The sequence below is a fragment of the Lathyrus oleraceus genome, chromosome 7, assembly GCF_024323335.1.
Source record: "Lathyrus oleraceus cultivar Zhongwan6 chromosome 7, CAAS_Psat_ZW6_1.0, whole genome shotgun sequence".
In the NCBI taxonomy this organism is placed as follows: domain Eukaryota; kingdom Viridiplantae; phylum Streptophyta; class Magnoliopsida; order Fabales; family Fabaceae; genus Lathyrus; species Lathyrus oleraceus.
In genome coordinates, this window is record NC_066585.1 from 302,874,310 (window position 1) to 302,890,434 (window position 16,125).

At 33.9% G+C, this 16,125-nt stretch overlaps 1 protein-coding gene across 2 annotated transcripts; it reads right to left on the reverse strand.

Annotated features, from left to right (window-relative positions):
- Nucleotides 1-1,401: 1,401 nt before the first annotated feature.
- Nucleotides 1,402-5,560, reverse strand: LOC127101178 (uncharacterized). Of its 2 annotated transcripts, none has more exons than XM_051038518.1 (2): nt 4,338-5,560; nt 1,402-1,786 (listed from the first exon to the last, which is right to left on the reverse strand). In XM_051038518.1, exons 1-2 carry the CDS (start codon nt 5,495-5,497, stop codon nt 1,780-1,782), a joined length of 1,167 nt encoding a protein of 388 aa, XP_050894475.1. In that variant the 5' UTR covers nt 5,498-5,560; the 3' UTR covers nt 1,402-1,779. The 2 variants fall into 2 exon arrangements, with proteins under 2 accessions (XP_050894475.1, XP_050894476.1); XM_051038519.1 differs by lacking the exon at nt 1,402-1,786 and adding an exon at nt 2,083-2,463.
- Between the last annotated feature and the right edge of the window lie 10,565 nt (nt 5,561-16,125).

Below are 16,125 nucleotides of genomic sequence, written 5' to 3' on the forward strand. Positions count from 1 at the left end.
CTCTCTCTCTCTCTCTCTCTCTCTCTCTCTCTCTCTCTCTCTCTCTCTCTCTCTCTCTCTATATATATATATATATAATATATATATATATATATATATATATATATATATATATATATATATATATATAAATTGTCACTTTAAAGTACATGATAACAAAATCTTTACATAACAATTGGGAAAACAATTTTTTTTACATAACATAAACCAAAAGTCTTTAACATTGTAGGGTATCCTATATTTAATCCTTAAATAAAAGTATTTTTCTTCTTAAAAGCATAAATAAATACTCTCAATTCCAAAATATCGTATATAAAATAACCAATATTTTTGGATTTTCAACAATATTAACTACTTTTTCTTTCCTAAATTATAAATCACTTTGTTAAAAAAATGTGTTCTAAATTATAAATCACTTTACCATTCAAATGCAATATTAATATATTTTTTAATATACCATCTATCAAGTATTATTATTTCTTATTTCAATTCTTTACATTTCTGTTTTAACCATAATAAATGAAAAAAGGCATTATAAAATCATACATATATGTCCCATACATTATTAATTATGTTTTATAATTTATATGAAATATACAAAACGTCTAATAATTTATGACAAAAGAGTTTCTGTCTCAAAATAGGTTCGTAGTAGAGACCTTTAAATAAAATATAAAAAAATGTGATAAATAAAAAAAGAGAATATCAATTTTATTAAATTATATTTATTAATTATTAGTGTAATATTTTAATTTTTAAGGGAAAGTTAGTAAATTATGAGTATTGATTCCAAAATTTAAAAATATATTAAAATTAAAAACACGTCTATTTTAAAACAAATTATTTTTAGAAGGCTAAAATAATTATTTTTAAAAGACTAAAATAGATTGATCTCTTGTAATTTTTTTTTCTGAATCTCTAGAAACCAAAATACTATTTAAAAATCTTTTTGAAGATATTTATTGAGATGGAAGAATTATCCTTCTTCAATTATATTCTTCAATTATATTCACAATTGAATACCTTAACTTTAAATTTATAATAAAGATAAATACACCAATACATGACAAGATATTGCAATAAAAATATCATTTTTTTCATTAAGATTTTTTTTAAATTTATCTAAAATGATCAACTAAAATTATTTTAAAATAAAGGAAGTAATAAATTTTGATAAACAACCAAATAATTTTATATCTAGATTCAGTTTAATCTTTTAATTTAAAAAAATATATATTTATATTAATCTCTTAATTATCCAAAATGTCATTTTCATCTAGGGATGAATTTAGAAACCAATGTAGATTTTTATAAGTTAACCAAAAAGGATATTAAGTCAATTAATTAACCGTTTTTTTTTACCTTTTAAAAAAAAAAAACATTCAAAAGATAGAAAGAATATAAAGTTGGAAACCACACATTGAAATTTTGAACATTAGTTATTCATTACAAAATTTAATAATTTCCATATCTTATCACCAAGATAAAGGACCTATCTATACTAAGCTGCTCAGAATCTAGTCTAAGTAGAATAAACACATTAACCAGATCTTGCATGCTTGCGACCATTCTTCGGATTCTTCGGTTTTAAGCAAAAACATTTTCGTCATCATCATATAACAATAGGAAGAAACTCTAACCATTATCTTATACTCTCATGAACGGAAGATTAAGCAAGTTGACAGAGAACAAATAGTTCAACAAAGCGATTATATAACTGCTACAAATATATTATAGTGCCCAGTCCATGTCTTCGCCTCAGCAATGTAACTCAAACCATTATTCCCTAACAGAAGAAAAAACATAAAATATGGTTACCAAATCGAGATTTCAATTGTGAATCAAAAGAATCTATAACAAATCACAGATCAAATCTTACTATAAACTGTGATACATCAGAATGAATCGATATTCATGTTTCGATCCATGTCCAAAATAGATACGCATATTCACTAGTTTGGATTCGAAATACCATTCACATGTGTCACAAAATAATGATAACCATGTGATTAAATGTAATTATATTTTGAAAACTCTAAAGGGAAGCAAGAGAGTTATAAGAACAATGCAAAGAGTGCCTAAGAGAGTTTAACTTTGGTAGGAAATCAAGACAATGTTTCCCAATATTTTTAAAATTGAGGCACAAGCTGTGTAAATTCACTGAAGAAATGTATCCAAGGGTGAACAAAAATAACAAGTTCAAGAACACACATCTGTGTTTGCATTTGATCAATTGTCAAGCATTAACTTGATAAACAATCAAGGCAGACAAAGCAAAATCAGATTATCTGATTTCATTACATAATAATTACATAAATTAACCCATAAAATCTACTTGCTTGATAAGATGAATCCTGATTTGCACACTAGAACTTCCATAAATGATAAGGCACAACAACAAGCATATAAAGTCTCATGACTCACTCCAGCCACCTGTTTAGCCCATAACTCAAGATCGCCGTTCTGGATAGGAAACATAAGTATTGCCTTTCGTCATTTATAAGTAAACTTATCTAACTTCTATAGAAGGGCTCAAGAAAATTATCATTGTCTAATTATTTCTAATTAATGGGACATGGTTACAACTTGACATGATTGTTGATAAAAAATATCAGGAGGGGATCTCTGAGCCTCAACACGGATTAAGACAGATTACACCCCATTGTTTACATTCACCTCTCAGGAGCAGATACATAAGTTAATTAATGGAAAGATGACGGATCATGGAGACCAGTCAAAAACTTGCAGAGAAACATGGAATTGCAGCCTCTGATGTAAATAGGTGGATATGATTGGTGTTGCGGCCTATGCAAATCCGCCATAGTGGAAAATTGACAATGCTTTTATCAAGCAAAGTTTTCATCAAGAATCTGTTTCACTGATTTATTCTTCTCTAGAGCAATGGTTTCATCTTCTTAATCTATATTATTGGACCAGGATTCCCTAACTTTAGCGTGTCAAAGTCACCATGACTTTCTACCTTTATGGACCATTAGATCAATCCTATACTTCATATTGTGTCACACGGCCTTATTATTTTTCAGAGAAAAATTGAAACATCAAAGAGTATCTCCTCCTTCACTTTTTTCCCTACCACACCACACACCATTGTCCAAGCCAAGCCAACTGAACAAATCACCTCCGACCACCGCTGTTGTTTGATTTCAATCATTGCAAGAGGTATGCAGGAGATGATGTTAGACTAATTCAATTTTTATCCACCATGGTTGTAGATCCGAACACCACACCCTTTTCACATCATGATGCACAAGTCAATACGGGATGTCAGTTATTAATTGAAAACGACTGGTTATTATAGATTCTAATGTCAAGCCTGCAATCTGCAAACCACCGTACCTCCCACGGCATCATCATCCACCCAACAAATTAATACATAAATCTTATCTTCATTGTTCCACATATTTGGTTCTTTAGTATTTTCCCAAATTGTTTGCAGTTTGCACACAAATTCAGAAGAAAAAATTCAAAATTGGTAAATCCAATTAAACAATTAAATGTAGAAGTTAAACACCTCTCCGATGGAGTCACGGAACAACGGCAACTTGAAGAAAGACGGCAACATGAAGCGGCGTAAAGGATGGAGACGGCGGTGGCTTCAAAGGCAGTGGTTTAAGAAACAGATAATATGGGTTTACTTTTTAAGAATCATATGAAGTCATGACGTGTCGAATTTGGCGGTGGTGTGGTTGATGACTTTGACAATGGAACACAAACTTTTAAGTCATAGGAAGAAGATGAAAAACCTTGAATGATGCTTTGCTAGCTTTTTAAAAATAAAAAACAATGGCACATGTCAATATAAAAACCATAAGATCAATCTAATGGCCAGTACAAGTTGATAGCTGGCGTGCCACGCTAAAGCAAGTGAATCCCTATCCCTATATTATTATACCTAAATAGGGCACGTGGTCGGCACAGATGTGAGAAAACCATCTAAATGAATCTTTTGCCATATTGACCCCGACATTAATGTTAAATGTCTAGTTGGTTACTCTTCTTCCTATTTACGATAGATGGAAATGCTACCCCATCATGCGATCTGGATAACCGAACTACAATTACAATTAAATAACCTATACAAGCAAGATAACCAACTGCTGTTGCCTCATGCAGAAGGACTAGTTCCCACGCCATGGCAAACCATGGTTTGTACCCTCACCGAGAGACAATTTCCAAACACTCATCAAACATGAGTTTCCCAAACGGGAGAAATAAAAACACCTCATATAATTGCAGCAATAACACAAAATCTAATGAGAGAAAGAAGCAAAACATTTGAATAAATAGAAGGAAAAAAAAACAAGATGCAAACATACCACTTAATAAGGGATCCAAAAAGAAAATGCTGCATAATGGGAACCTTCTCCAAGACTTCAGCTTTATACATCTTAAGCAAACCACTATTAACCTTCTTCCAATTAGGCACCCCACTAATATCATCCAACATAGGTGAATGCTCAGCAAAATGACCCTTCTTCACCTTCATAATAAAACTAATACCAGCAAGATAAAGATACTCATTTGAGAAATTATCCAATATATCCCTATTATGAATCGATTTCGGCTTCATATACTTATGATCAACCAACTGTGAAGAACCAAATATAAAGGGCAAAAAGTGATAATCATCAAGCCCCCAAACACCATGTGACCCTGCAGGTTCCAAACAATAAACCAATTGCAACTTTCTCATCAAATCAAGATACCTCACAAACACTCTGCTTACTATAGCAGGATAGTCCTCTTCTCTGATCACCCCCAACCTCGCCAAGCAATACAGCCATGCCGCAAAATTAGTTTCGTGTCCGGTACCATAATCGATTCGGCTTGAGTTCCCAAAGCTATCCGAAAAATATGGAACAAGTTCAACCGTGGCCGGTTGGAGATCCTTCGGGAGGAACTGAAACATGAGGGATTCACCGGAATTGACAAGACGTTCGTGCCAGGTTCGGTAAGCAATGTTTCCGTAACGTGCAGCTTGTTGAGCCGGTGGAATTTCCTCGATCCATTGAGTTAGGGTTTCGAGAATGGAGACAATGGTGTTGATGGTTTCAGATTGGTGACAAGGATCGGAGATTTTACGACCGCGGATGGATTCGGAAAGCGCAACGACGAATCCGACGAAGTTTTGGCCGGACTCGGAGCCTTGAAGTCGGCGAATATCGTCGGGGGATTGGATACGTTTGATCGGGATTTGAAATTGGTAAGGTGGCGAAGCTACGGGGACGTGTTGGGCTTGTGGAACCGGAGAAAGGATGATTGCACGCTGTGAGTGTGGGTCCGGTGGGATGGCCGGAGCGCGGATGGGACGGTAAGTTGGCGGTGGAGATATTTCTGAGAAGGCAGGTGAGACCGGCGGTGGTGCGAAAGTTGTGGGACCACCGCACTTGCAGCAGGTTCCAGTGGTGGGTGGTGATTGTGCTCCGGCGGAGTTTGGAGTGTTACAGTCTTGGTGGCGATGGTGTGATTCTTCCATGTTTGGTTGCTGTAGAATGCAATGAGAGAAGTGTGAGAAGGTGGAAGAGGAAGAAGGAAAATCGAACTGTTCGTTTGTTTATGGGCCTGGCAGTTTATAGTTTGGGCTTTTATTGTTGGGTTTTACCTTTCAAAGTTGCTTTTCATATTGGAGGTTTCATTCTATCATCTCCAATTTTGATTTGGCACCCCCATTTTCATTTTGTTTATATTGAGAAATTTGAATTTTTAGCAAACCTCTGAAATTTTCCGGATACTTCATAGACACTACCGGATTTTTTTTGGTGATGACAAGTAAGTTTGATTTTTTATCACATTTTAAAGATTTTTTACGCATTTTTTATGATTTTTTACCGTATTTTTAAGATGAGCCAGTTAATGTCCAGGCACCAGTTCAAGATGACGTACAAAAGGTGGAATAGACACATGTGTCCCATATGACAGACACAGAGGTGCCCCATACTTTTGAGATGGCAGAGGGGTCTCATCCTTTTGAGGTTGATACATAAACTACTATAGAGGTTACTCCTAAGATAGTTATTGAGGTGCCCATTCCACATATGGCTACTAAGGCGCCAACTACTAGTAATATGGATGTTACTCCTCCTGCTGAGACAAATGTCACTGCTCCTGCTTTGACATACTCGTTTGTAGACGTAACACCTTAAACCCCAAACACATGATTTATAAAATATGCAGAATAAAAGAGTATGAAATGGTGCTACATTTCTCAGTATAACATTCTTAAATCATAATAGCAAGGGAAAATAAACTTCAACATAACTCCAATTTTCTCATGAATAGAAAATCACTTCATTGAATCATAAAATAATAAACTCAACAACTCGTAGAAAAACACAATAAGGTATTTTCAACCCAGTGCTACATTATTAGAGCGACACGTGGAAATTAAGCAATGCAGAATAATAAGCAACGAAGAAGGTCAACTATGTCATCCTCCAAAACAAGCAACAACTAATGTTCTTCAGTCTTTACCTGAGTATTTTCACCACAAACGTATAAGACAATACAAAAAACAGAAAGGGGGTGATAATACATTCATGTATGTTAATAGTGTATAAATTAGCAAGGATAGTACAATAAGCATAATTAATCAATCATATAATCCATCTACAATAATAATCAATCATAAATACAATTATGTATATGATGTATTTGTCTCATATACTTCAATGCATGTGGTACGAATAATTCGGATATTCAAAGGTGTGTTACTAAAACATCAAACTCGTCACTGGACCGAAGTCCTACTCGTTATTAGACTGAAGTCCTACTCGTCATTGGACCGAAGTCCTACATAACTCCAAAATACTTGATGCATGAATTCTACACAAAGATGTGAAATACTAATCCAGACTTCTAACTTCAATACTCGTCACTGGTTCCTCTCGAAGCTAAAACACAATATGTCACTGGTTCCATCGAACGAAACATCCAAGCAACAACAGTTTTACTCTTCATGAGGTATTCACCATAAACTCAGCATAATAATTAAAAATACAAAATCTTGTCATCAATACTCATCAAACAGTAGCAAACAATCATTGAAAATAGAAACCATTTCAAAAATTGAGTCATAACGACCATAATTGGTCAAAACAACGGCTGACGGCCAGCCTTCCAAGCATGAAGGCTATCACCCTAACCTGTGTCACCCATCCTCTCAAATCGCTCATCATCGCTGACGATTTAGGCCATGACGCTTATTGCTGATATACGATTCATCTCCCAGTTGACGCCCGTTAACTCGTGTTAAATGGACGTCTTCTCTATCGTAATGACAGTTGGCCTATCATGCAAGTGACGCCCATCAGAGAACTAAAAGGGAAAAAGACAAGTCTCATCTTCTAGTCATCTACCACCAATTCCAAAAAGGAAACACTCAAAAGTTCAAGCTAGCAAACAAACTTCGAATGCTCGCGCGCCTCGTGTTTAGAGCAAGAAATCAAATGATCCAGCAATTTCATCAACTGCTTAAATCAAAAGCTATATGTCATTTGTCACAAGGTCCATCATTTATTACCTAAAAAAGGCTTTATAGGTATGTTAATGAGTTTCTGAACAAGCTTGTAGAAGTTGAGTATTTTGTTGATAAGTCTATTCGATCAAAACTGAAACTTAAGTTTGATTTTCTTAAGCCATTTGAGAACCAAAACCTGCTGAAATTCATTAGACTAAATAAAAAGTGTAACCTCGATCATGTTAAATATTTTTACTGCAATCTTAAGTTGTATAACATAGGTCTAAAATGAAAATTACGTGATAAAGACATTATGCTCACTTTTGATGACTTTGAGCATCATTTTGGGCTTGAATCTAAAGGAAATGCTATTTGCATCTCAAATGCTCCTAATTTTGTTTGAGAAGATTTTGTTAAGTCAATTTCTAAGTCTGTTTATAAAGATTATTTGGATATGGCAAATTTTCAAATTAGTCAAGTTAAATTTGAAATGAGAATTCTACACTGGATAATTGTGAAGATTTTTTGTCGGACGCCTCACAATTAGGCCAAAGCTGATGATTTTAATTTACATCTTATTTAGACTCTGCTAGGTAATGAGAAAGTTAATTGGATTAAATTCATAATAGATAGACTTTACAACTACAAAGGGAACCCAAAGAGATCATTGTTATTTTCATCTTTTATTCAATTTATTCTTTATATCTTCCGATCCTAATTGATAGTGACAGCTCTTGTGACATCACATATGTAACAACCCAATTTTAGTAATTATTTCTTATATTATTATTATTTTATTTTATTTTATTTATTTGGAGTGTTAATTAATTAATTGGTTGTTAGGTAGTATAATAATTGAATTATATTAATTAATTTGGTGTGTTAATTAATTATTTAGTTGATATGAGATATAATTGAATAATTGAATTAATTAACTTGGTGGGTATATTGTGTTAGTTTAATTTAATTGAACTAATTAGAGATATTTTAATATTAGGTCTTATTGGGCCTAATAATTAAATTAGAGGTATCATTCTTTAAGCCCAAATATAATACTATAATATAAAAGGTAGGAGAGTGAGAAGTAGGATTAATTTAATCACTGACGGCAACAGAGAAAGAAAAGAGGAAAAGTAAGGAGAAGAGGGGAAGAACAAGAGATAAGCTAAGGTTTCCAGCAAATTGAAGAGGTAGGGGGGAATCCTTATTATTATGGGTTAGTATGATTGGGTCAATGGGTAGAAGTATGTTTAGGTTAAAAATCCCTAATTTTGTATGGTTGTTTGAAATTGTTAGGTTTTGATGAGTATTCTTGATTTGTGGTGATTTGATTGTGTTAAAACTGCAAATTAATGTTATATACTTAGAGTATTGTATGAGTGATAATTTTCTGAGCGTTTGGCTTTTTACGGAATTGAAATCGGAGGTCCGGAAGTCCTCCAACGATGAAAAACGTAGAAAATTCTGCATTCTGTTTTGTGGTAACCGGTTACCCTCCGAGCGTTAACCGGTTACTTGCTAAAAACCTGCTCAGAAATTGTGTTCTGTTTTGCGTTAACCGATTAACCAATAGCGTTAACCGGTTAACACTGTTGAAATCTGCCAGGAAGTGCATTCTGTTACGCGTTAACCAGTTACCCAAATGCGTTAACCGGTTAACACTGTTGAAATCTACCAGGGAATGTGTTTTGGTTCGCGTTAACCGGTTACCTAAATGCGTTAACCGGTTAACACTGTTGAAAAATGACAAATTGAGGATTTTAAATGCTGTAATCATTTTGAAATGAAATCTAATTGTGCGTATTTGATAATTAGTTTATATATGGTGATATGTGGAATGTTAAGGTAATAGAGATGATTTTAATTGCATATTATGTGAATGGTGTAATTGTTATGAATGTGTATATGTACCTGTCGCATCTCGAAAAATACGATCCCTCGCGATGGTCGCGGAAAAATTTATGTTCGAACAGAGTCGCCACCGAACTTTATTTATCCCAATGAAGGAATAGGAAAATATCGATAAAACCTTTAGAAAATGGAATAATGGTCGTCGCAACCATATTCGGGTTCGGGAGTGGATTACGTAAGGGGAAGGTATTAGCACCCCTTACGTCCGTTGTACTCAACGGGAACCTTTTAGTTCTAATTTGCGTTTCGAGTGTTAATTTATGTTTGTTTGTTATGTTTGGGTTATAAAATGTTGAAAATAGAAAAGGATGAGAATCTCAGAAAGGAGAAGGGGAGGTTTTTTTATTAGTGTGCTCGCGAAGATACAACAATCTCCTACCTAGGTATCCTTATGGTGTAATAAGGAAGTCAGAGCATTCGTAGTTCGGGGAACTACGGTTGGTTGGTGTCTTTTAGTGAACGACTGTTTTAGATCGCGTTCTAAAGGCTAAACGTTGGCTTGTCTACTCTCGGCGGAGGCTTAAGCATTGGTTTGTTGTGCGCATTAGAAAGGATTAAACAGTGTTCTTTCTGAACAGAGTTTTGATCACATGGAGGTGACAAGTTGAATTAATGTGTTAGATGTTTTGATTGGTTAAGATGTTTTGATCGCACGGGGGCGAGACAGGATAAACTTGATGGGTTAAGATATTTTGGTTGGATGACGATTACTCGGATAATCGAGTAAGACAACTCGTATCCTAACAGTCGGGAAAGGGAATACAAGACTCTAGACCACTTTCTTTTTCATCCTTAATTATAAAAAGGATTTGATAGTAGTTAAGGTGTTTTGAAAGGATGACGAATACTCGAATTCGAGTAAGACAACTCGTATCCTAATAATCGAGAAAGGGAATAGAAGACTCTAGACCACTTTCTGTTTCATCCTTAATTATAAAAAGGATTTGATAGTAGTTAAGGTGTTTTGAAAGGATGACGAATACTCGGATAATCGAGTAAGACAACTCGTATCCTAATAATCGAGAAAGGGAATAGAAGACTCTAGACCACTTTCTATTTCATCTAAATATTTATGAAAATAAGGTTGTATATGGTTGACGTGTTTTAGAATGAACGACAAGTACTTGAACGACTGAGTAAAACAACTCACATCCAAGCATTTGAGAAGAGGAGTTGAAAGCTCAAAACCATCTCCCTTTTTGTATAGTTTGTTAAGAAAACGACTTGATTAAGTTGTTTGTTTGCGGAAAATGACAATTGTTCGACTGACCGAGTAAGAGAACTCGTAATCAAACAATTGGGGAGTGAAGTTGAAAACTCAAAATCAACTCCCTTTTCATTTGACTTACTGTGAAAAATATTTGGACTTAATCGGGGTTTGGAAGTTTGTAGAGGAACGACAATTATTTAACTTACGGTATAAGTTGGTGGAAAATGACAATTGTTCGAATGACCGAGTAAGAGAACTCGTATCCAAACAATTGAGGAGAGAAGTTGAAGACTCAAAGTCATCTCCTTTTTTCATTTCGTTATTATGAAATAGTTTGATTTGTTTTGGTTTAGAAGTTTGTAAATGAACGACAATTATTTGACTAACCAAGTAAGAGCACTTGTATTCAAATAGTCGAGGAGAAAAATTGAAGACTCAAAGTTATCTCCCTTTTCGTTTCTTATTATAAAAGGATTTGATTTATTTGTGCTTAGGTGGATAGAAATAACGACTATTTGACTAACCGAGTAAGAGAACTCGTATTCAAATAATTGAGGAGAGGAATTGAAAACTCAAAGCCATCCCCCTTTTTATTTCCAAATGAAATGATATTTGATTGTGATTTGGTACTTTAATTTAATTTGAATGAAAATACTCGATATTGGATTGAGGTTTTAAACTTGTGTTTATGAATGAAGTGGATTTTATTTTAGTGTATTGTTCTTCTACTCGATAAAAATTGAATAGGTCTCATTGCAAGAAAGCCCAAGAGTAAGCTATGTGAGGTTTATGGCGATGCTTTAAAAGCGATCGACTTACAAGGGTGTTTGAAAATGGACTCGATATTAAATCAAGAATTGTGTGATTTTAGTGGTTTTAAAATAGTTTTGACTCAATGATGAAATGGTTTTGAAATGATGTGAAGTACTAGTGGAAGAAATCGATCAATGCATAATTGACAAAATTAATCGATTAAAATTTGGTTAAATTGATTAATTAAACTAATTAAAATTAATTATCAAAATTATTGAATTAAATCTAATAACTAAGTTAATTAAAATTAATTAATCCAAAACAACTTAACTAGTCAAAGTTTAATAATTAATTTCAATTATAATTAAAGAATATAAGTGACCATTGTCGATTTTTTAATGGAATATGTGCTCAAAACCGGTTTGTACGAAATGACAACACAATTAATGTCATTCGCAATATCATAACACGGTGAAATGTTCTGTTAATTTATTGAGACTTGGGCGGTATATCGGCATGAATTTGCTGAATCCGCGGATTAAAATCCCAATTTAACTCAATGAAACACAATTAATAGGAATAATGGCAACATAACATGGCAATAATTTTACACATTAAAGATCAATAAAACGAGATGAAAACAATGGCCACGGACATATTTACAACATTTCTAACATGTGGGGAGATGCAAGAAAAATATGGGATTGTAAGGAATAAATAAAGCTCAAAGCCTAATCTAACAACTCCAGCCCAAAAATAATAATTTGGATGAGAAAAAGGTTATAGAATAAGAGGAATAAAATTAAAAGAATTCAGCCACCCATTTTGGTCTTAATACCCAACGAAAATTTCTTGCAATTCAAATGGTCAGTGGCCAAATATTTGTAGACACGTGGCAATAAAACAAATAAAAAATAATAACTCCATTCTTATTCTTGAACCACGGGAACCTTGGATAGAAATGAAAAACAATTCTTCTTTCTATTTTAATCGCATTTCTTTAACCAAAAATAAAACAAAGTTGTTTTTTTTATCTTCTAAAACATGACTTTTTTCTTTCTTCTTTAAAACAACACCAACTAAAACCAGTAACAGCAACCTTACAATCAAAAGAAAAATGCAATCAAAACTCATAACACAAGAGGTGCGTATCAAAGCCAATATTAAAACTGAATCGGATCTCAAATATGGACATGACCAACAACGATTTGCAAAACTAAAAAAAAACTTCAATATAATCGTATCGAAATGCAGTAATATAAAACAAATAATCGAAATGAATCAAGATATAAATCAAAGAAGAAAATCCAACCATACGTTCATGAAGACGAACTTTAACGTTGTTATGGTTTCGGATCATACTCGCATAGCCAAGCTCTGAGCAGTGTTGTGAGGTTGTTTTGATGGTAGCGTTCAGATTTGTGCCATTAGTGAGAGCAACAACCTTTTTCTTTGTTCATTTTTCTTGAGATTTGAGGGTGGATTCAAGGGATGACGGTTGAAGTCGAAATGGTGTGAGTGCGGAGAAGAAGAAGATTTTCGTTTGTGTTCCGGTGACGATGGAGATGGCCGGAAGGGTGTAAGACGAAGGCGACGTTAGCTACAGATTTACGGTTTGGTCGTTTTATGGAAAAGAAGAAGTTTTTTGAGCGGAGGTTATGGTGTGGGTTTCCGTGGCGGCGGTGGTTTTCCGTGATGGAAACGGAGAGTGTTTGTGGAGTCGCAGCCGAATCAGAGTGGTGCATGGAAGGCCGGTAACCTGTCTCTCAAAAGGATTAACAGGAACAACATATATGCCAGCTCCACGGTTTGCATGTTCCTCAATTTGTGGTGCATTCAACCCTGAAACCAATGCAGGGTGCATACCATGAAACATTTGATAATATCCATCCGGAAATTTTGGAAATTGGAAAGTTCCGGGGCCAGAGGCTGGGGTGGATCTTGAGGAGACTTCTTTTTCCTTTTCAGCTTTTTTAGCGTGTAGAGAGAGAAGAGAATGAGTGAGTGAGTTGGTGAGAGATGGAGAGAACGTGGGAATAGGTGTGTAGTCTTTTTAAAAAAAATTATTTTAATTATTTCTTTTACTGAGTGGAGAGAGGATCAGGGAAATATGATAGGTGGCGTGTATAGAGAAAAGAAATCTGACAGTAAGATGTGAGGGCAAACGTGTAGTGGAGAGTGATGAGAGAGATATGAGTTGTCAAAAAAAGATATTTTTAAGATTTTCAATGCTTGGCTATTTAAAAAAGATTCAATGTTGAAAATATATTTTATTTGTTAACCATTATTATTATCTAAAAGAAAAATATTTATTAAAAATTCCTAAACAATAATTTTATTTAAGTAATAATAATAATAATAAAACAATCTCTAATTTGCATACTAAAACAAAGAAATAAAAGGACCGATTATAAATAGAAATGGGATAAAAATTTGCTCGAAAAATTAAATCAAACACACTAAAAAGATCAGCACAAAATATACTTATTGAAAAAATACAGCATTTCCTCAAATTTTGAAATAAATTTGCACCGGTTAAAAGGCTTAGGCGGGTCAAAACGCAACCGAAACAGCCGCTGAAAAATACAACGAGCACACCAGGTTAAACTACATGAACTGTAGATTAATAATACTGGCGTCTGTTATTTTAAATCTGAAACTTTTTATCCGCTGATTTTGCATGTTCTTGAGAAATAATTTAACCAAAATTTATCTGTATTTTCAATAAATTTATTCTGACTGATATTTTAGGTTTTATTCATGATGAAATGCATGTCATGCTGTGCGTATGATGCAAAATAAAAAATGAAATCCGATTTATGAAAATTTAAATATGGTCGGACAAAATTGGGGTATGACAGTTGCCCCTATTTAATTAACTTGAACCAGAAGGTAAGAATGACAGCAGTCTTCATACATTCATAGTGGAAGGTAATTAAATACGAAAAGACCCAAATTTTGTCCTTTGAAATGCAAGGAAGAAATGCAAAAAAATGCATTGAGAAATACAGTAAGAAAAATTATCAAAAAGGTAAAATGAAACAGTCGAGACTCTCTGGGAATCGTCAGAACAATATCTTGGATGTCGTAATCGAGATATTCTGGTAATGGAATGATACCTCAACTGCATCTAAGACTTTCTGGAAAATCAGCAGAACAATATCTTGGACGTCATAGTCGAGATATGTTAGTAATGGAGTGACATTCCTAGCTAAATCTCAAGACTTTTCCAGGATGCTAGAGCAGTATCAAGAAAACAAATGAGATTCTTCAAATGAATGAAACAGTATCTCAAACAGACAAATGAGATTGTTCGGATAAATGAAGCAGTACCTCAAACAGATAAACGAGATTCTTCAGATAAATGAAGCAGTATCTCAAATAGATAAAATGAGATTCTTCAGATAAATGAATTAGTATCTCAATTAGATAAAATGAGATTCTTCAGATAAATGAAGCAGTGTCTCAAACAGCAAAATGAGATTCTTTGTATCAAATCGAAGCAGCATCTTATCTGATAGAATTAAGATATTCCAGCAAGGGAAAGATACCTTAATCGAATCTAAGACTCTCCAAGGATATTAGAGCAGTATCTCTAAAAAATCTGAAGTGAGACTCTTCATATTGATGAAGCAGTATCTCAAACAGCAAAAATGAGATTCTCTGTATCGAATCGAAGCAGCATCTTATCTGATAGAATTAAGATATTCCAGTAAGGGAAAACTACCTTAATTGAATCTAAGACTTTCCGAGGATATTAGAGCAGTATCTCTAAAAAAAATTGAAACGAGACTCTTCATATTGACGAAGCAGCATCTCAAACAGTAAAAGTGAGATTCTCTGTATCGAGTCGAAACAACATCTTATATGATAAAATTAAGATATTCCAGCAAGGGAAAATATCTTAATTGAATTTAAGACTCTCCGAGGATATTAAAGCAATATCTCTAAAAAAAATATATGAAATGAGACTCTTCATATTGATGAAGCAGCAGCTCAAACAGTAAAAGTGAGATTCTCTGTATCGAGTCGAAGCAGCATCTTATCTGATAGAATTAAGATATTCCAGCAAGGGGAATGATACCTTAATTGAATCTAAGACTCTCCGAGGATACTTAGAGCAGTACCTCTAAAAAATCTGAAATGAGACTCTTCATATTGATGAAGCAGTATCTCAAACAGTAAAAATGAGATTCTCTGTATCGAGTCGAAGCAGCATCTTATATGATAAAGTTAAGATATTCCAACAAGGGAAAGATACCTTAATTGAATCTATGACTCTTCAAGGATACTAAAGCGGTATCTCTAAAAATGAATGAGACTCTTCATATTGATGAAGCAACATCTCAAGCAGTAAAAGTGAGATTCTCTGTGTCGGGTCGAAGCATCATCTTATATGATAGAATTAAGATGTTCCAGCAAGGGAAAAATACCTTAATTGAATCTAAGACTCTCCGAGGATATTAGAGCAGTATCTCTAAAAAAATTATGAAATGAGACTCTTCATATTGATGAAGCAGCATCTCAAATAGTAAAAGTGAGATTCTCTGTGTCGAGTCGAAGCAACATCTTATCTGATAGAATTAAGATATTCCAGCAAGGGGAATGATACCTTAATTGAATCTAAGACTCTCCGAGGATACTTAGAGCAGTACCTCTAAAAAATATGAAATGAGACTCTTCATATTGATGAAGCAGCATCTCAAACAGTAAAAATGAGATTCTCTGTATCGGGTTGAAGCAGCATCTTATATGATAGAATTAAGATGTTCCA